The following is a 20,473-nucleotide window of genomic DNA, read 5'->3' on the forward strand; positions in this document are numbered from 1 at the left end:
GCACTTAGCTGGAGGCTAACCTCACCCTTCTCAGTCTTTGTCCCTAGTTTTTGTTTTTGTTATTTTGTATCTATTTCTTTGTTTTATTTTTATTTTAGCCATAATTCACAAATTCAAAAGGCTAGTTTTGTTGTACTTAAAATACAACTTTTTAAAGCCCCACATGATACTCTAAAATGTAGCGTTCTTCCCTTTTGGGTTATTCACTGTATCTTAGTTATTTTATTTATTTTTATTTTTTGGCTGTGCCACACAGTATATGGGATCTTAGTTCCCTGACCAGGAATCAAACCCTTGCCCCCTACACTGGAAGCACAGAATCTTAACCACTAGACCACCAGGGAATTCCAATTAACTGTATCTTAATGTGATGTCTACTTTGTTTAAAAAAAAAAAATCTTCTTAATTGTATATTGATATTAAATTACATTTTCCAGTATCTCTCAGAAATAAACTGTTAGCTGAAAATAAAATTCATTTTTAACACTAGTTATTTGTAAAAATATGTTTGTTGTGTTTTCAAGCACCCTTTGCAGGTTTTGTGGGACATGTCATGTAGGGTATGTGTAGTAATTTGAAGGGTTAAAATACCCTGCACTGTCACATATGGCAGTGAGCAGAATCGCAGATGTTGATGATACCACGTAATTAGTATTCTTTTATGTAAATGAAGGCTGTCAGCATGTTACCATAGTGTCTACTCTCTCTGAAGCTGGAATTTATGCCACTTGGTCTCACCAAGACCAGGCAGGATTTTTCCACTATCCATAGTTAAGAACTGAGAAGAAATCAAAACGACGAGAGAGAAGAAATGGAAATCTCTTTAAAGTGGATTCTTTTAAATTTTTCCTATTTTATTTTTGTTGATTTTCTCCCAGAAATTTTAAGATGCTGTTATCCATTTCAGATTGGCTAAGAAATCTGCTAATTGAGAACAGGAATGTTCCAATTAAAAAAATCGTATTTTCAAGCTATAGATTTTTGAAAGATTTTGTAATGTTCAGTCATCTCTTGTAACGTTCAGTCATCTCTCTCAAACGGGGACCTTTTAAAATAATCTAGAAGTTTCTCATCAGAACAAAAGGCTCACACTGAATAGATTTCATTAGCTTCTTTCACTATTTGGTGACATTAACTATAGTAGAATCCTTTAAATATGAATTATGGTTTTTAGCTCAAGCTGATTCAGATTTTTAAATATAAAGCTATAGTACTTGAAGAAGCAAAAGCCAGTATTTTGTCAGGTTTGCTTTCCCTGTATGCAGATCAATCCAAGGTGTCCTGGACATTTATTTACAGTTACTGATCTACTTAATGATGGAGAACTATTAAGGCACATCTTGTTAATTCCCAGTTACACTGGGAAACTGGGTGCCTGCACACTGGATGATATATTTTTTAATTGGAAATGTCATGACCTTCAGTGATTATGAAGGAAAAGGGGTACATGTCAGAAAAATGTAAAAGAGATTTCCTCTTTGTGCCTATGAGCATGAGGCCTTGTTCCTAAAGTGGTCGGAGGTTGTATGAGGGGTGAGTGAAGCACATGGTCTTCCTTTTGGTGTTTTGTTTTGTTTTGTTTTTTGTATGCTGCAGACATTTTAATGATTATTGTTGAGCATACATTTTGAAAATTTTTTTTACTTTAAACTGCAACAAATTAAATAAATGTTTATAATATACAAAGAAAATACAACCAAAATTTTCTGAACTGAGTATACCCAAGATTGTGTTCTCTTTATTCTCTATTGTGTATTGCCTTTTGTGTCACTTTTGAGTGATTTCCATTTCATGCCTCAGATATGTCTTTCCTCTAGAGAAGCTAGTCTGCTTAGGTTAAATCAGTGTAGTGAAGTACGGAGTAGCCTCGTGTCTTCCTGAATGGATTTACTCTGCCATATGGCAGGTTAGTGAATCGCCACGACAGATTTGTAACAGGAAAAAGGCTGTGCAGGAAAGGATGTGCGTGCTCAGCAGATTTATGGATCAGAAAATGAAATCGGAAGAAAGAATTTCCAGAGTGCCCTTTCCATTTGACAGCATTCCATTCAGAGGGTGTGGAATGGTTTTTCTATTTTGTTTTTTTTTTCTGTTGTTGTTGTTCCAACATGTTTTGTTTTGTTTTTTGTCTTTCTAGACAGAAGCTGATTTTATAAGGTACCAGTGTTATGGGTGTTGTGTTGCTGTATTCCTGTTCACAGATATACTTTCTTTTTATAGAATTTGAAGCTGTGCTGTGTTTCATGTGATAAGATCTCAGTAGCAATTAAATTTCTAAAGACACATCAAGGTTCCTCTTGGCTAAAGTGGGGATTTGCCAGGTTTTGAGTTATAAGAAGAGGCCATTCAAAAAAAAAAAGAAGAGTTATTCAGACATGATTTAGTGAGTACAGAATCTTCTGGAGGGAGAAAACAAAAAGAAAAGCCAAGTGAGCTAAAGATAGTATGTCCTGGTGTATTTAAAGTTTTGCTATCTAATACATGTGGCTGTTTAAATTAAAATTAATTAAAAGTAAGCCCCTCTGTCTCACTGGCCACATTTCAGGTGCTGAGGAGACACATGTGACAGTAGTGCAGTATTGGGCAATGCAGATAAAGAATGTTTCCATCATCGCAGAAAGTTCTATTGGACGTTTGTCTAAGTGAAAGATCTTGGGAAATAAAATTCTTTCTTTGATTTCTATGAGGTGTTCTTCATCGCCAGATAATTGCCTGGATTACATTCTAAGGTTTTAATGTAAAAATGAATCACCTGTAGAGCTTGTGAAAAATGGAGATTTTAGATCCCTCCCCCAAGCCATCAAGTTTGGGGTCATCACCAGAAATCTGTACATATGACAAGTATCCTAAGGAATTTTGTTGCTGGTAGGTGGTTCAGCAACTACGTTTTGAAAAATACCAAGTTAATGACAAACTTGGGGGTTACCAATCTTTTGACTTCCCCTTTTCATTCTTTTTCTTTTGTGTCCCAGTAATTGGTTGTAAGCATCATGTGTATTCAACTTAAACTCTTGATTGGTAATAAGTAGCAAAAGAAAATTCATTTTTATTGACCATCTTATCTTTATAATATCTTTTTTAATTTGACTATGCCCTACAAAAAGTAAACAAATGGTTATTTCAGTACTGTTCTGGGCTATGTGGAGAAGTAATTCTGACAGAATACCTTTGACTACTAAAGAGGTGAGCACACCACAGGTCTTGAAATTATAAAGGTTAAAGAAGAAAAGAAATATAACATTTGATCTCCTTTCTGAAGGAGGTTATATCTAGTTATAGGAGAAATACATCCACAGACACGACTTAAAGGGCACTTAGCAACAAGTCAATAGTTAGAAAAATAATATAGCAGAAACTAAATCCTGACAGTACTCAAAGGATGATCTGATTTGATGGAAGATAATCTCAGTTTCCTTTGTATGATGATTTAAGGATTTCTTACATAGGAATGGGCTGGAATGGGCAATTTAAAAATGAGAAAGGTCTCTGGTTGGTCCTGTGCTCTATTTGTGAGTTTCAGCCATAGGGCCAAGTCAGAAAGGAAAACCAACTGAAGGAACTACTTAGAATGCTTTGGATTTAGAACTTCTCTTGGGTGACCCCATCGTGATAGAACTGTATTTGCTCCCAGAAATGAGAGTGGACAAGAAATGAGGTGAAGGAAGTCTACTTTATAAGAGGAACTCCCTTCAGGGAATTTTAAATGCTGGTATTGCAGGGAGGTCAGCTTTCCAAAGAATAAAAGGTTTTCTTTGAAAATAGCCTCTTTCCCTTGAAGAAATTGCTTATTAGGCTTCTCTGATGATCAATACTGAAGAAGCAATGTTAGAAAGACCAAAAAAAAAAAAAAAATGCTTAGTGAGTTACCACTGTTTTAAAAATAAAAAGCATTTTTGCATACATTATCTGGAAAGTTTGCTCTTTTTTTTTTTTTTTTTTTTTGGTCTCATAGTTTGGTTAAATACTGTAATAACCAGTAGCCACTATACCACTAAGTCAGATTTGTCTAGTTTTATAGTTACTTATTCTTTCAGTAAGGAAGGTAAATGTTTTCCCATCCTTTTTACAAGATGTAAATGTTCTTAACAAACACACTTTGGGTTAGTCTCTCAGAGTTACTGTAACAAAAATGCCATAGACTGGGTGGCTTATACATAACAGTTCTGAAGGCTGGGAAGGCTACGATCATGGCACCAGATTCCATATCTGGTAAAGACTAATTGGTTCACAGACATATGGCTGGCTTTTCACTTGTGTTATCACATGGAGGAAGGGGTGAGGGAGCTCTTTTTAGAAGCACTAATCCCATTCTTGAAGGCTCATCCCATGAGGGTCAACCCACTCATGACTTAAGCATCTTCCAAAGGCATCACCTCCTAATACCATCACCTGGGGTAAGGGGGTTTAAGATTTTAGGATATGAAATGAGGTGCAAACTTATAGACCACAGAAGACAAATACAATGTTAGATTGAGGCTCAGTCTACCTACTTAGCCAGGATCTTTGGACACAAGAAAATAAAATTACTTTATACTGCAAAGGACTTTCTCTTTCTTACCATTTCTCTTGTTCTCTTTAACCATATTTTGTTATCTTTACTTTGAAATACAGTGAAATTGACCTAAGATTGCCTTTTTATTTGAGTGTCTTCATCTCTTGGGGTTGTGATGAGGTCCCAGCGTCATCATCTGGCATCACTGGTTTGTGAGCTGTCTCTCCTCGCCTTTCCTCTGCCCTGTCCCTTTTTGCATACAGCGAGGACCTTGTCACCATGAGTCAGAGAGACTTTCACTTCCAGGACATCATCAATTCAAAGATGGCTCAGAATATGGGCTGCTTTCCCCTAGTGGGCAGTTGGGTGCAACGTGAAATGAGGGTAATGACATTTCTAAATCAGCCTTACGTAGCTGATACTCAAGAGCTAAAACAGCCTTAGAAAATGTAAAATTACACATTAGTGGTAAGGTCTGTCATTTAGTGTTTTATGATTCTTCCTTTTTTTAAGGAATTTAACTGTCTGTAATTCCCGGGCTATGCCAAAATTGCCCTTTGCTTTTATAAATCTTCCTTCCAAAGGAACCAATTTTGAATGGAAAACTAATGAATACTGAGTGGAAAATGCCGGTTGCAAGCCTTTTTCTAGAAAAATATTTTGCTGAAAGTTTTTTTTTCTCTCTCTCTCTCTCTGGGGGCCCTTATCGTGCCAGGTTGAAAGAGTGGAGCCTTCCCTAAGACATGGATAGATGCAAACATGTAGGGCGGTTGCGGCTCGCCCAGGACCACTCCATCCTGAACCCGCAGAAGTGGTACTGCCGGGAGTGCGCCACCACCGAGTCAGTGTGGGCTTGTCTCAAGTGCTCGCACGTGGCCTGCGGCCGCTACATCGAAGATCACGCCCTCAAACACTTCGAAGAGACTGGACACCCGCTAGCCATGGAGGTCCGGGATCTCTACGTGTTCTGCTACCTGTGCAAGGACTACGTGCTCAACGACAACCCTGAGGGGGACCTGAAGCTGCTGAGAAGCTCCCTCCTGGCGGTCAGGGGCCAGACGCAGGACCCGCCGCTGAGGCGCGGGCGGACGCTGCGGTCCATGGCGGCGGGCGAGGACGCCGTCCCGCCGCAGCGCGCTCCTCAGGGACAGCCGCAGATGCTCACGGCTCTGTGGTACCGGCGCCAGCGCCTGCTGGCCAGGACGCTGCGGCTCTGGTTCGAGAAGACCTCGCGGGGCCAGGCCAAGATGGAGCAGCGGCGGCGGGAAGAGGCGCTGGAGCGCAAGAAGGAGGCGGCGCGGCAGCGGCGGCGCGAGGTGAAGCGACGGCTGCTGGAGGAGCTGGCCAGCGCCCCTCCGCGCAAGAGCGCGCGCCTGCTGCTGCACGCGCCCCGCGCCGCCGCGCCGCGCGTGCCCGCCGCGCGCGCCGCCGCCGGGCCCCGCCCCCCGCCGCGCCGCGCGCCCGCCATGGCGCCTGGCGTCACGGGCCTGCGCAACCTGGGCAACACCTGCTACATGAACTCCATCCTGCAGGTGCTCAGCCACCTGCGCAAGTTCCGCGAGTGCTTTCTGAACCTCGACCCGTCCAAGACGGAGCAGCTGTTCCCCAGGGCCGCCAACGGCAAGGCCCCGCTCTCAGGCAGGCCGGCCAGCACCTCAGCCCCCGAGCTGTCGTCGCCCCGGAGCGACAGGGCCGAGGCCTGCGAGCGCGAGGGCCTCTGCTTGAACGGTGGGACCTCCCTCAGCAGGAGCCTAGAACTCATTCAGAACAAGGAGCCCAGCTCGAAGCACATCTCCCTCTGCCACGAACTGCACACCCTCTTTCGCGTCATGTGGTCGGGGAAGTGGGCCCTGGTGTCGCCCTTCGCCATGCTTCACTCGGTGTGGAGCCTGATCCCCGCCTTCCGAGGCTACGACCAGCAGGACGCGCAGGAGTTTCTCTGCGAGCTTTTGCACAAAGTGCAGCAGGAACTTGAGTCTGAGGGCGCGACGCGCCGGATCCTCATCCCCTTCTCCCAGAGGAAGCTCACCAAGCAGGTCTTAAAGGTGGTGAACACCATATTTCACGGACAGCTACTTAGCCAGGTAGGTGTGTGCTCGGCGCAGCCTTTGACTGCCCACCACGCTGGAGCGGGGCTGGTATAGTATTAGGCTTCCCGTGAGTGCTTTCCCCAAGTTGTTGGCCCAACGAGGGTACGTTTGCTGTGACTATGCACAGTGGAGGGCGGCCGCGGTGCCTTTCACAGTACTGTGGGGGGGCTTCGTTGGTGTACTTGCCTCCTGTCTTTCCAGGCAGATTTTTAGTTTATCTTGCCAAATCACTTCACTTTCAGGAAATGTCTTTTAACCTATAATCATGATATGGTAATGTAATATTATCATTGTTACAATTAAGTACCCATTGCTGGCATCCCATCCCATTTGATCAGCTTTAGGAAATTGAAGAGTTCGCCTATAATCTTGGTTCTATGGTTGTTTGAAAGGGCATCATTTCTCCTAAAGCCTTTCTTCAACATACAAGGGAAGGAGGTGGCTAGGAAGATGCCAAAGGCCTAAGCAACCCTCCCTCCGGTTCCCCACTACCTTTCGTTTCCTTAGCCATGTAAGAATATGAGGGAAGACTCAGGTAAGGCTTTGTGAGAGCATGCAGAAAGAATTGATAGAGTTTAAAAAGTGGGCAACTTGACAGATTCAGGTAAAACCTCTACACTATGCTACTGAGGTAGTTAGGATTTTAAAAGAATGATGAGTAGAAAAGTTTATTTCGGAAGAATATTTCGGAAGAGTTTATTTCAGCATGTGAAAAGGGAGTTTTTTCAGCACTTCCTCAACCTCCCTGAGAGTCTGTAGGAAGAAAGGTGCATCTGGGAAGGTTATAGTGGGGGAGGAGGTCAAATCACAAGCTACTTAGGGATGCTGCTGGAAGCAAGGGCAAAAGTAGAGGAAAGCTGGATTGGATGGAAGGAGCAGAGTCTAGAGGAGGATAAGAGTATGAGGATGAGAGAAGCAGACAGGAATCTGCAAATTCTCCATCTCAGACTGCCTTGATGACTCCATGATAGCTTCTATCTGAAATACTGTGGCACTGAGGAAGAGAGAAGGGGGAGTAGGTAATACTATCTGTGCTGTGTGGTTTTCCAGTTCCAGCTAGCATCATAGAGATACATACCAGAAGTAATATGCCCTAATTCTCTTAAAAGTTACATTTATCATTTAAATGCTAAATATTTTTTGAAAACGATACACTAGCTTTGGTTGTTATGTGCTAGCAAACATGAATGTGGGAGCATGGAAGTTGCACAGCCCGTGACCTAACCTTCCGTCCTAGGTCACTTGCGTGTCGTGCGGTTACAAATCCAACACCGTCGAGCCTTTCTGGGATCTGTCGCTGGAGTTCCCTGAGCGCTATCACTGCGCAGAAAAGGGCTTTGTCCCTTTGAACCAGACGGAGTGCCTGCTCACCGAGATGCTGGCCAAGTTCACGGAGACGGAGGCCCTGGAAGGCAGAATCTACGCCTGTGACCAGTGTAACAGTGAGTGCCGGGGGAGGCTGTGGGTAACTAGTAACATCAGTTTCAGGTATTTCATTTGCCCTTTTAGTCAAAAATAACACGGAAATATTGAGTGGTTCTAAAGCATCTTTTAAAGATTTTTTTCCTCCTATTTTCCTGAGAAGAAGCATATAGACATTATATATTAAAAGAATAAAACCAAGCCTAGGAGTTGGACCTCCTTGGACTCCTGCTGTGATTGAAGTTAGTTGTTATCTTGGGAGGCATTTGAAAGTATGGACCTTGAAATGGGGGCTCCAAGAATGGGAGTATTTAGCTTCGTAGGTTATGGGGGTCCTGCTTAAATTCATGACTAGAGTTTGACAGTTCTTATTTAGTCTAAATTCAGGTGGCATAGCCTGTTTGAGTGCTTTGTATTAGAAAAGTGTGCTTTTATCCTGAATTAAAGTCTGTCAGAAGTGATGCTAAGGGTACAATGAGACCAAGAGAGGAAGTCATATGGTACGTTGCTCCATGGCAGCTTCATCATTATTTTCACATGCCTGAAAGATTCACATCTCAGAAGGCGCAGAAGGAAGTATTTCTCTATCATGGCTTTAATTGTAAAGTGGAATTTTTTCTGTATGGTTCTGAGAGCACCTTATGCATCCCCCAACCCTGTGTCTTGCCACATTAACAATGCCTTTGCTAACCCAGCGTGTACACAGGAAATGCAGAGCAAATACTTTGAAACTGATGTTTGGGGGTTTTGGCATATAGAGATTTGGAAACTAAGACAAATGGATTGTGCAGAGATCTGAGAACAATGTGCAGCCATATTATAGCTCAGACTTCAAGTTTTGGTTTGGGAATAACAATTTTATGGTAGCCCTTTAATATTTTTGCATATGGTTTTTTAAAGTAGTGAATTGTGGAAAACCTGTTCTCTGAAGAATCAAGTCAAAAATCAAAAGTCACACCTGATACCATTTTGCCATTTTAAAACAAAATGTGAAATCCTGTACTTGGTTAAGCATAAACTCACCTATCCTGTTACATAGAGATATATAAAGGCAGTGATTTAAATAATCTTATTAGAACAATATGTATTTTTATTCTTTTTAAAATAGTGAATCATGAAGTTTTATACTTGTAGGGAACAGAAAGATGTTAACAGCCTTAAGTCTATCATTCTCAGACCTGATAGATTAGGCAAGAAACACTTTTATTTATTTTTCCAAGAAAGGATTGTTTTTCTGGTTGCCAGATGTGCCCATTTATCAGTATTTCTGTAGACAGGTTCAAATAGCAAGGAAGGAAAGCTATAGTGAAGGGATGAGATGCACTGATCTGTTGCTTGTGAAAGTTTCGAAACTATCAGTCTTTCACCTTTCTGTGTAGCCAGCTTAATCAAATGGGAGACAGAACTGATCAGTCTCAACTGAATCAGTGATTTTTCTTCATGAACTTCATTTTAGAGAAACAAAGCCAGATTCTATATTGTCTTCATTTTAGCTCACATACTCCCTCTGCTGAGAGCAGCAGTCACTGCCAGGATTCCCAGGCAGAGAGATGCAGTAATTTTCAAAAATCTGCTGGTGAACAAGAATGTAAAATAAGGCCAGGCCCCTCTTTGAATTCTCTTTCTGCTCATGCCCTCACATATCATGACTGCCAGCCCTAGTAAAAGCTGCAATCTAGTTGCTGCAATCTGTCATGAGAAGCAACAGCTCCATTGTCAGAGAAAGCTCCTTGATACATCATCTGCCTGTGATTTGCTACTTTTCACAAGCGGTACAGACAGGTCTTCGAATCAGATGCCAGGCTCCTCAGACACTGAGACCATGGTATCAACAGCTCAGAGACAATTCGCAGACACCACAGTGGACCATGAATTTTATATTCCTATCCATTCACTGACTGAATTAATATAAAAGAGCAGTCATCAGTAAATGGTTATAGAGAAGGCTTCTGATGGAAATTAAGAGAACTTCATTTCCGTTTCCATGCTGTAATTTAGAAATGCATTTTACCCACAATTCAGTATCTTTAGAAACAAAATTGGAGTCCTGAGCATTGGTTTTGTTTTGAATGGGGTATATTTAGTCAATTGTCAGCCTTGTTCTGCATGTCTAGCAGTGCTGTTACCAAGAAACATGTTTCAGAAAATAAGTATGGCATAAAAATATAAACCAGTGAAGTTTATTTTCAAAATATTTGGATAAGCCACAAGCAAGTCATGTGGGGGAAAAAATCTCTTTAAATACACTGTCCTTTAGTAATTCTGTGCCTCTTGCATGCGTGCATGTTCAAACGCTAAGTCGTATCTGACTCTTTGTGACCCCATGGACTGTAGCCCACCAGGCTCCTCTGTCCATGGGATTTCCCAGGCAGAGTGGGTTGCCATTTCCTCTTCCAGGGTATCTTCCCAACCCAGGGATCGAACCTGCATCTCCTGCCTTGGCAGGCGGATTGTTTAGCACTGGGAAAGCCCCTGTGTCCTCTTACCTTTTCCCTAAACCTGAAATACATGCATTATCCCCCATTTCACAGGAAAGGAAACTGAGATTCCTTTCAAACGGTGGGAAGGACAAAGGATGCACCTTACAACTGCATCAGCCTTCTTTAAGCAGCCATCCCCAGGGTGCCACACAGTCATTTCTTTCATCTCAGCCAAAACTTCCATGGCCATACCTCGTTGGGCATGTGAGGCTGGGAAATGCAGTCTTAGAGAGAGGATCACATTGCTGCCCAAAAGAGGTTGAAGTGCTGAGAAACTAGGAGAATGCACATTGGGTGGCAAGTCACTGTCTCTGCACAGCTCGGGAAGAACGAGTCTCCTCACGATCCATGTCTTATACCTTCCCAAACCATCTAGGCAAACGACGAAAATCCAATCCAAAACCCCTTGTTCTGAGTGAAGCTAGAAAGCAGTTAATGATCTACAGACTACCTCAGGTCCTCCGGCTGCATCTTAAAAGATTCAGGTGAGCTTGCTCTGGGGCATCCCAGGTGGCTGTGAGCTGTGGCAATAGCTACTCCAGAGGCTTTGGTGAGGGCAGATGTCGTCTTTGGTGTTGGGTGGAGAAGCCTGCTCCCCGGAGTCCTTGGGCTTTCCATGGAGTGTATGGCTCCTGCCTGGGGAGGCAAGTGGATGCTGGGGGCCAGGACGGGGCTTCTGCTCTCACGGCCCTATTACATCAGCTAGGCTGCAGTGGGTGTCTGTGCTTGAAGATTTAATAGCCACACTTGGGCATATATAGAACCATCTTCAGAATAAAGTATGAGATAATCTGTGAAAAGAAGGGTAGGAAGTAAACTACAAAGAGTATTGCCTGGATTGCTTGTTTAGGGATTTCTAGTTTCAGAGAACATCTGAATGTTTACAGGAAATAAATGTGAACACTGAGTACCCCTACCTTGCTGTGAACACCAAATCCAGGTTAAGTTTTCTCCACTTCTATTTTACCTACCTCTGCCTATGATTGATCACACATGCCATTTCTTACTGGTAAGAAGTTTATATTCATGTTACAGGTGGTCTGGCCGTAATCACCGAGAGAAGATTGGGGTCCATGTCGTCTTTGACCAGGTATTAACCATGGAACCTTACTGCTGCAGGGACATGCTCTCCTCTCTTGACAAAGAGACCTTTGCCTATGATCTCTCCGCAGTGGTCATGCATCACGGGAAAGGGTTTGGCTCAGGACACTACACAGCCTATTGCTACAACACAGAGGGAGGTGCGTGCGCTTTACTCTGTGGGGTGGGGGACACCAAAAAGGGTTGGTTTGTCCACATTTCATTCCTCTCCTTTTATTTAATCTGTAGGGGGATATTACATACATTAAAATCCAGTGGAAAGAATTATGAAAGATGGATTCAAATTTTGAATATATCACTAAGTGACAACATTTAACTCTTCTAAGAATTGACGGGAACTAACATGTAAAAGTGCTGAGCATGCTGCCTAGCACATAATGGTCAATTAATGCTAGAGGTTATAGCTGTTATTAATACTTCTGCTGCAGACCTGTTTCCTTCTTGGTTTTGCATAAATAGTATGACCTAGCTACTCCGTGGTCATATTCATACTGTATGAGTCTCACTAGCATCAGCTCATAGTAAAGCTGAGGACACTTTCTGAGTATTTACAAGTATTGTAACGGACATAGTATATGTCCTGATTACCTTCTTTAACATGGGAGGTGTGAGGATCCAAGGGCCCCCTTCCCAAGGGGCTTTCTTTCAGTCCTTGTCTCTCAGAACAGAGCCTCCTAGCTACTGCACTAAGGCAGGTGGGTTGTGGATGTGTTTTTAATAGTTTACCCATTTTGAACCCCTCAGCCCTTGGGGTGGCTGCCAGAGTGAGCCTTTGAAAAATAACTTTATTCCTTCTAAGGTTTCCTTTCCTTCCATACCTATATCTATGTACATTTCCCCTCTCTTCCCCCTTCTTTTCGCATCTCTTAGCCCCCAGTCTATCTTTGTATAAGTCCCTAATGGGCAGTGAAAAAGCCTGAATGAAATGAGGAAAAAATTAGTCAATACTGTAAGCAATATTGTGATGGGGCTTGTGGGGCTAAAACCAATGGTTTCAGGGAAGTCTGTTGGTTTCATTTACTTATCTCTTCCTCCACCACCACCAATCAAAGGTTGGCTCTATTCAGAACTTCTCTGTCCCTTTTTTCATCTCCTCGTTTGCCTGCTGATTGAAATTTAAGTTGGGTAGTCATATTTTCTCTTTCTTTCATTTGGTTTCCTAGGTTTTTGGGTCCACTGCAATGACTCAAAGCTGAATGTATGCAGTGTCGAGGAAGTGTGCAAAACTCAAGCCTACATCCTTTTTTACACTCAGAGAACAGTTCAGGGCAATGCAAGAATCTCAGAAACCCAACTCCAAACTCAGGTGCATTCCAGCAACAACGATGAGGGCAGACCACGGACCTTCCCCTGAATGGGAGGCACATTATCAAGGACTGACTTGCTTTTAAACTCTTGGTATTGGTACATCTTTCCTCTTACAGGAAATAAGGTTTACTACAGGAACAGATTACTATGTTTGCCTCACTGGGTCTAGAGCAGAAGGTGCCGGGTGACTGGTGTCCTATCACAAAATCTGTAGTCACTTTCTTTTACATGGGTTTAGAAAATTCCCTCCTTTGTTAAAGCAAATCAAAGGAGTAACTTCTATGAAGACTCTTTCAACAGTTGCTTCTGAATATAGAGGGATCTGGGTGGAGGAAAGAGGGAGTGAGTTGGTCATATCCATCTGTTTTTTCTTCCTATTATGTGATTCCCCTGCTAATCAGGACCCCTTGCAGCACCGGAAGAGCCTCCTGACGTGAGCAGCCTTCAGCAGAGCACTGGAGGGCAAGGAGGGGCCCTGGGCTGGCAGCTTGCTGGACAGGATTGGTTCCAAGGCGGGAGGTGAAGTCAGGACTTTTTCCTACAGAAGAAGTAGTCCTCAAAGGTTGAAAATTTAGCGACTTCCTTTTTTAGGAGATAGCAGCTGAAGAATGGAAGGAGGTGCATGGAGCAAAGTTCTCCATGCAAAGTGGAGGTTTTTCACTTGTTGTATTCTGCCTGGCTGCTGCTGTCATTTAATCATTCCACATCTTCTGAGATGGCACGAACATCCCTTCATTCTAATGAAGGAGCAGTTCATATGGGGAAGCAAGAAACTGGCACATGACATGCTCTTTGTGGCACGCTTAGCCTAAGTGCACTCCTGGACACCCAGTTCTGTAGCAAACTCCTGGTTCAGGTCTAGGGCAAGCATGCAGTTTGGTTTAAATTGGTCTTTTTAGGTCAGGTTTCTGAGGCTTTCTCAGAACTCAGAGAGTGGGGGTGGGGGAGCCAGTGGTCCAGGGCTTATCGAAATGCCTGTTCCCCGTTCTCATCTTGGTACAACATGCAGCTTTTCTTAACCTGCAGCTTATTTCCTGTTCACAAGGTGTGGGAGCTTTTGCTTTTCAAAGGCTGAGGACTCTTCCTCCTGTATGTCTGAACAGTTTATTGCTGACACCCCTGGCCGGTTTTCCTCCAAAATCTGCTAATCCCTAATGTTTCTTTACCCACACACCCTCAGTCCATCAGAAAAAAAAAGCAAGTGCCCTGTCCTTCACTTCAGTGCTAGTAAGATATGTTTTTCTTTTTTAAACTGGGTCAGTTTCTAAGTGGTGTGAAATTGTCCAGATAGAAGCCCTCTGCCCTGTCGGGCACCACTGAATTTCCCTCCTCGGTCCTTCACTTTGACTCACTAGTAAAGTGAATGCGACCATAACTCTCACTGTGGGAGCGCCACAGCGCCTCAGCCTGTCACTCGGAATGCTCATCTTTTGACTGGGCATGTCATGTTAACGTTCGGGTAGAAGTGCAGCTGTCACCTGAAGGGAGTGGATGTGAAGGAAGTTTGGGGAGGGGTGGGAAGTTGGGGAGTGAGGGGCGTGGCGTTAGCAATGTTGCAGGACCACATCTCCCAAGCAGATCTGTATAGCATTTGCTGCTGACCTCTTTTGAGATGAACTCTCCCATAGGCCCTGCCAGACAGCACTCAGATTTGGAGGAAATCAGACAGAAAATGGCTCACCGTGATAAGGAAAGGGAGTGACTATACTTTAAATTAAACTTGCTTTTTCCAACACTGTGAGGTTTCTGTAATATTTAGCTTTTATTTGGAAGCGATAGCGTATGGCATTTTTTATGCTATTTAGTTTATATTGTCTACTGCAGGCTTCTTTGTACAAGCTTGGCCCGGGCTTACCCTCACCTGGACACTGTTTTAAAGTGTCACTGCCGCCCATGCTGCCAGAGGCTCTGATATGAGGCTGTAGTCTCTAGATCCACATTTTTAAGTTGGTATGATTGGTGATGACCTTTTGTGGCAAGAGAAAAGCGCACTGACTTTAAAAAAAAAAGAAAAAGGGAAGGAAAATATAAATTGTGCCTCATCTTTCACTGAATGCTATATTTATTATTCTAGAAAAAGAGAACTGACAAATGGAAAAATACAGCATCTACTAAATCCCTCAGGCTGTCTGGGGGTGGGGGGAATGAGAAAAATAAACATCTCATGGAAAATTAAAACATCTTCCAATTTAATTTTTAAAAAGTTTTATACCAAAAGTTAAGAATTAAGCAGACTAAGGACTTTGTATTAATAGGGTAAGTGCTTCAAATTAATAAAATCATTTGAAGTGAGTTGGAACAGAAACCAATACCAGAGTCCTCAAAGAGCTGCACACACTTGAAGGTGCCCTTGCAGTCAGACACCTCAGGTACCCAGAGGCAGCAGCAATAGACGCTGTTGAGAAGTTAGTATTTATGGAGATTTTTATTAAAGAAAAGAGTTTCCTGCTGCATAAGCCAATGGCTGTTGTGAGGGAAATGTCCCTTTGCCTTTAATTTATTTACATACTGGAAGTAGATGAATTTCTTAGTTGCATCTTACTTTAAGTCAAAACATTGTAAAGAAAATAAGAACCAGGTAGAAGTTGACTAGATGCTGCCAAATCAAATCCAAGATCTCCTAACTGAACCTTACGGGCCTGCTTCTCTCCCAGACAAGTAGTTACAGCCCTGTTCTAGGAACCCTGTGTAGTTGGCTGGTGTGTTTACTTTCTGCTGTAGCCAGCCAAGATGAATGCACCCTGGCCCTCAAATTTTTACCTCAATCTAGCTTGACCCTCATACTTGTGGTTGCCTCGGAGATAAGCATTCATGCTAGTGTTAAAAAAAAAAAAAATTAGGAATGCCCTCAATGGCTAGGAACTGAAGCTCTTATTCAAGATGGCAGACCTCTTGCCTGCTTTGATCCAGTCCCTCTCAGGCTGACGGGGACAGTGCCACACTGTAAAGAATTTCCAGATGTCTCTTAAAATATCATGAATAAAATTGGGAACTATAGAAGTGTTAATGTGTCCTATGGACTCAATAGCAGAGTTTATTTTTGTTTTTAATGTCAAGGTTTCTAGAGTCAACGATTGTGCGTTTTCCACTCTGGCTATGATTACAGTTCCATCCAAGTGTAAGAACTAATGAGGTGGGTTGGCAGGCAGTGGGGCACAGCCCTAACCAGGTCCCAGCATAAACGTGAGAGGTTGACAGTAGTACAGAATGAAGACTTGGTTGGGTGTGGGGGGGGTGGGGTGGGATATGGGTGGGCGGGGGGGGGGGGGTGAGAAATGGAGTTTGTTTTACGTACTGATAAAGCTTTGTGAACTAATTTTATACAATTCATAAAAGTTGGTGCCTTGTACCTAATTATGGTTTGCATGGGATTGAAAAGATTAAGGGAAAGGATTCTTTCTTGTCATTTCAAGTGGCAAATGGGTCTGTATAGTGTAAAGGACATTTGGTATCACTTTTTAAAAACATGTCGTATCTTGTGTGTGTGAAAGCAAATTATTACCAGCAAGTTCTGAAAATTCTACTGTAATGTCCAAAACCTTTGTGTTTAATTATTCATCAATGTCCCCTTTTCAAGGCAAACTATATACCCTATTCTTTTATACCACCCCTTTTATGTTCCGAACATTAACTCAGGCCTTTTTAAAATCAGGCTGGGAGGGCTTCCCCTTCCTAAACATATCCCTATCTGAGGTTTTATCTTTTAAGTGGAAGGGTTACTTTTCCAGCTGGTTGGGAGAGCACAAATGTTCAGAAAAAGGTATTTTAGTTTTTCTAATGCTAGGCAACATATGGTACAAGTCAAACAAAAACCATTCCTCCTGAAGTGGTACCTTCATTAGTTCTGAAGTTCTTTTGCACAAAGTTTCAGGAAGCAGTGTAAAACACAATCCCCTATATGTGAACCTTTAGATTTAAGGCAAGCCAGTGCACTGTGTAATATGCAAAAACGAAGGCTCAAAGAACCTGTCCCAGCAACCCAGTCCCACTGGGGACGGTACTGAGTAGCTGTGGAAGAGAAGACCCGGCCTACTCACCTGCAGGGCTGTAAACAGAGTGTTCCTTTTACTCCCACCTCAAGGTTTCCACTGAGCTCCTGAGTCTTCACCAAAGGGTGTTTAAAAAGCTTACTCAAAGCACATTTGATAATTGGGTCCCTCAGCCTAACGACTGGCCTAATTAGGTGAGGAGGCTGTATCTTTAGAATAAAACCTCCCATGGCCACTTAGTTTCCTTACCAGGTAAGTATGCATCTCCCTGGTGGTTGATTCTTTTTTGAAGTTAGCACTAAAGTTGAAAAGCGCCTTCTAAATATGACTGTGAGTTTAGTTTTTATCTTCCATGTTTAAATAACCATTTTCTTGGTCTAAGACTTTGACTTTAACCACTGTGTATTCAACCCAAACACCGCTCTAAGCACACCTCAGTCACTAGAGCACTGAAGTGAATGGTCATTTTTGTGGACTGTTTCCATACTACTGCTGGCATATTTCTATTTCAGATCTAACTAGATAGTGTAGGAGATTTTCAGAGTAGTGTTAACTAGCCTGGGCTAAACAGCTCATGACAGGATGTAAAACTGACTTCCCTTGAGGAAAAATGTGTTGAAATGGTGAAAGCCAGGATTTTCATTTACAGAATTCATAGATTATCCATCAAAATTTGGTGTAGATTTGGTACCTTTAACCTGCTAAATTCTTATCATTTTCAGGAATTAAGCCAGTTGAAATGAAACTTTACCTTATCAGCTTATGGCTTTATAAACCAATTGCAACACTGTTACTTGAAGCTAAAACATTACATTTTAAGTGAAACTTGAATTATGCTTTTGGAAGCTGCCATGTCTTTAATTTTGGTCATGTTTTGAATTTTACCTTTGAAAATTGCTATCAAATAGAACTTTTCACAATTATGAGTAGCTCAGGTAGCGGACTTCAAGGATGTAAGTTTCACTCCTATAAAGAACAACAGGTGCTGGTATTTCTAGGCTTAGCAGTGGTCTGATGCAATTCTGACGGGGCTCAAAAGTTTCCTTCCTGGTCACCATTTGGGGGGCGATGGCTTCAAACCCAAGCCTTACTTAATGTATGTTACTTTTCCTCATCTTAACAGCCTAGTAAGATATAAACTTGCCAGAGCATCTGTGATCCCTATGTATATTCTTAAAGGATCCTGACCTCATGTTAAGCCAGCCACAGGCCTCAATTCATACAGACTCAAACTCCTTTCTCCTAACAGACAGGACCTCCCTGATTAGAGCTCATAAGAAAATGGTGCTTTTCTTTAACATATAAAAAACCTAATTCTCTTAACAGATTTCTTAACCAGATTTACGCCAGCAGGGTCAAGAAGGACCATTTTATTCTATTTACCTTTAGTGAACAGACTGCTAGAGATAACACCTGTCAACTTAAAATCAGGCCACTGTGGTACATTTATACTGACCCTCCTTCCCAGTTCTTGTCCTTTAATCCCATACTAATTCCAGAGGAGACTTGGCACAAAAAAGTAGTATGTATATTTTTTAAACACCTAGTAGAGCAAATCAACTAGAAAAAATTGCCAAGGGGAGCCTGTCTCTCTGCCCACACCTTTCTAAGCCTACATCATTCTTTCCATGCCAGTTTCTTACATACTCCATTTCCAAAGAACCCCAAATTCCTGGACAGTGGCACTACCCTGAATTTTAGGGTCAGAAAATATCTCTTTACTTGTGAAGGAAGCAGCTTCCTCAAGCAGTGTCGCTACAGAGCCCACTGCCCAGGCTTACTCACACCTTGCCTCCACCTGCACATTACTGCCCTCAAATCCCACTGTATTATAGTTACAATGCCTCCCTGGTGCCTGGAAAACCCACCTGGTGCACTGAAATGCTATGCAACACCAAATGGCTTCTTCCCATAGTCCTGCTCAAAAATGGAAATTCCTCAAGAATAAGCTATCACCTATGCTAACATCACTGTATGGTGGCTAGTTTCCATTTCTTTTTTTCTTTTACTATGAAGCAAACCATCTGTTTAAATCCATGATTGGGACTTGTTCCTGTCTCTTTTGAGTGTGAAATATAAATCATGTTTTTATGATTTTTGTAAATCTTGACTTTTTACATCTTGTTTTTGTAAGCTGAAGTTTTCTTATTAAAAAAATAAAATGTCTTTGTGTACACGCTTTATTTGTTAAAATACCATTAGATTATTCCTCAGGACAAGAGCAAAGATAATCCCCTGCAGAACTTAGGAACTATGTACAGCATTTTACAGAACAGAAGAACACTTTAGCTGAAGGCTGCCTGCTGACCAGAGAAGGGTGTCCTGAGTGGACTCAGCAAAGAGAAGGCAGGCAGGCAGGGAAGGGAAGGTGCCCTCTGGATCAACCTTCAGCGGCCAGCAGGGCAAGTCTTGTGATGGTCACAGACTGGAGGCTGTTTTTGAAGAGTTCGAGTACAGCACGGGTTCCATGTGTCTGCAATCAGACAACAGGTGGCATTAGAAACGTAAAATTACTGGAGTGAAAATTACTAAGAGACTCAAAGCCCTTGCAACATCTGGAAATATATCTAACTAGGAACAGCCAAGGGTCTTTTGTCAAGTCTCTTTCCTATTAGTCTGTGAACAGTTGATCTAAGTTATTTCTTCTCCCAGGCTCTAGGACTTCTAAAAGAACAGTGGTTAGTGCTTACCTTCACAGGCTAGACTCCAGGCTGAGGTGCCATTAGGTCAATGTCACTCAAATTTCTGGCCAACCAAACTCCAGCAGCAAAGAGTCCCAAATTGAGAATCAAGTTCCTAGAAAAAGAACGCATCCCATTAACCCTGTGGTCACCGAGTCACGTGTCTTTGGTTAACAAGCGACTTGGGGGGTGGGGGTGGTTCCCATCATCACACACAGGAGGAAACCGTCCCCTCCTGAGGCAAAAGCACTTCAGAATCTTAGGAGCACTGATCGGTACATAATAGGTTGCCCAAGACCACATGGTTATTTAAGGTTCGTTTCTACGTCTAATAAGAGCAGGGTCAAACGCAAAGGCCAATTAAACACTTGTCCAGGGGCAAAAAAAAGCCTGTTTGTTGGCGCCCCCTCCCCCAGGGTCCCCGTGAGCAGATTCTCTAGACAGAGCCCGATGACTGAAAAAAGTGCTTCGGCAGCACGGAAATCCTCCCGATCAAGGACCTCAGCAAAGCACAGCCAGAGCCACAAAGAGGCCAAGATGTGGGTGGTGTAAAAAAAATAGGATTTACCAGCCCGGAGGAAGGGAAATCCAGGGGTACGCATAACGCGCGCGAAGGGCCGGAGAGGGACCGAGCCCCCGGGCCTCGGTTACCTCCGGAAGTCATTCCTGTCGGTGGCGAAGCGGTAGACGCCCCGAAGCCAGTCCCCCACGTTGTCTGGAATTTCGGGAGCTTCATTTGCTGAGCCCGCAGCGGTAACGCCTGCCCCACTGGAAGCCATGGCAGCAACTACGCGATCCGTAGGAAGGCTCACCACGCACCGGGCGGGCGCCGACAGATCACGCAACTTCCGGCCTCACACTTCCGCCGGCTACCGGCAGACAGAGGGCGCCGCGGCTAACTTCCCGGATG

At 43.0% G+C, this 20,473-nt stretch overlaps 3 protein-coding genes across 3 annotated transcripts in view; 2 read left to right on the forward strand and 1 right to left on the reverse strand.

Annotated features, from left to right (window-relative positions):
• The window catches only part of MED20 (mediator complex subunit 20), a 71,293-nt gene extending 66,071 nt beyond the window's left edge, over window positions 1-5,222 (forward strand). The window contains exon 6 of the mRNA XM_020884291.2: window positions 5,208-5,222. The gene's annotated coding sequence lies outside the window, so the exon portion shown is untranslated. The remainder of the gene's footprint in view (window positions 1-5,207) is intronic.
• USP49 (ubiquitin specific peptidase 49) overlaps window positions 1-16,247 on the forward strand; it is a 36,831-nt gene extending 20,584 nt beyond the window's left edge. Inside the window, exons 2-6 of the mRNA XM_020884278.2 lie at window positions 5,208-6,576; window positions 7,820-8,024; window positions 10,861-10,969; window positions 11,520-11,725; window positions 12,749-16,247. Of these exons, the coding sequence (XP_020739937.2) occupies window positions 5,236-6,576; window positions 7,820-8,024; window positions 10,861-10,969; window positions 11,520-11,725; window positions 12,749-12,939 (2,052 nt within the window). The 5' untranslated portion in view covers window positions 5,208-5,235 and the 3' untranslated portion in view covers window positions 12,940-16,247. The remainder of the gene's footprint in view (window positions 1-5,207; window positions 6,577-7,819; window positions 8,025-10,860; window positions 10,970-11,519; window positions 11,726-12,748) is intronic.
• A 2,794-nt stretch (window positions 16,248-19,041) lies between these two features.
• Window positions 19,042-20,446, reverse strand: TOMM6 (translocase of outer mitochondrial membrane 6). The gene is made up of 3 exons (XM_070456452.1): window positions 20,215-20,446; window positions 19,573-19,678; window positions 19,042-19,355 (listed from the first exon to the last, which is right to left on the reverse strand). Exons 1-2 carry the CDS (start codon window positions 20,340-20,342, stop codon window positions 19,582-19,584), a joined length of 225 nt encoding a protein of 74 aa, XP_070312553.1. The 5' UTR covers window positions 20,343-20,446; the 3' UTR covers window positions 19,042-19,355; window positions 19,573-19,581.
• Between the last annotated feature and the right edge of the window lie 27 nt (window positions 20,447-20,473).

The sequence above is a fragment of the Odocoileus virginianus genome, chromosome 27 (assembly GCF_023699985.2).
Source record: "Odocoileus virginianus isolate 20LAN1187 ecotype Illinois chromosome 27, Ovbor_1.2, whole genome shotgun sequence".
In the NCBI taxonomy this organism is placed as follows: Eukaryota; Metazoa; Chordata; class Mammalia; order Artiodactyla; family Cervidae; genus Odocoileus; species Odocoileus virginianus.

Excerpts from the sequence above, each read along its gene's own strand:
- TOMM6 (XM_070456452.1), bottom strand. The coding sequence starts at position 20,342 with ATGGCTTCCAGTGGGGCAGGCGTTACCGCTGCGGGCTCAGCAAATGAA. Across the intron at positions 19,679-20,214 it reads GACAGGAATGACTTCCGGAG|GAACTTGATTCTCAATTTGG; the intron begins GTAACCGAGGCC and ends TTCTTTTTCTAG.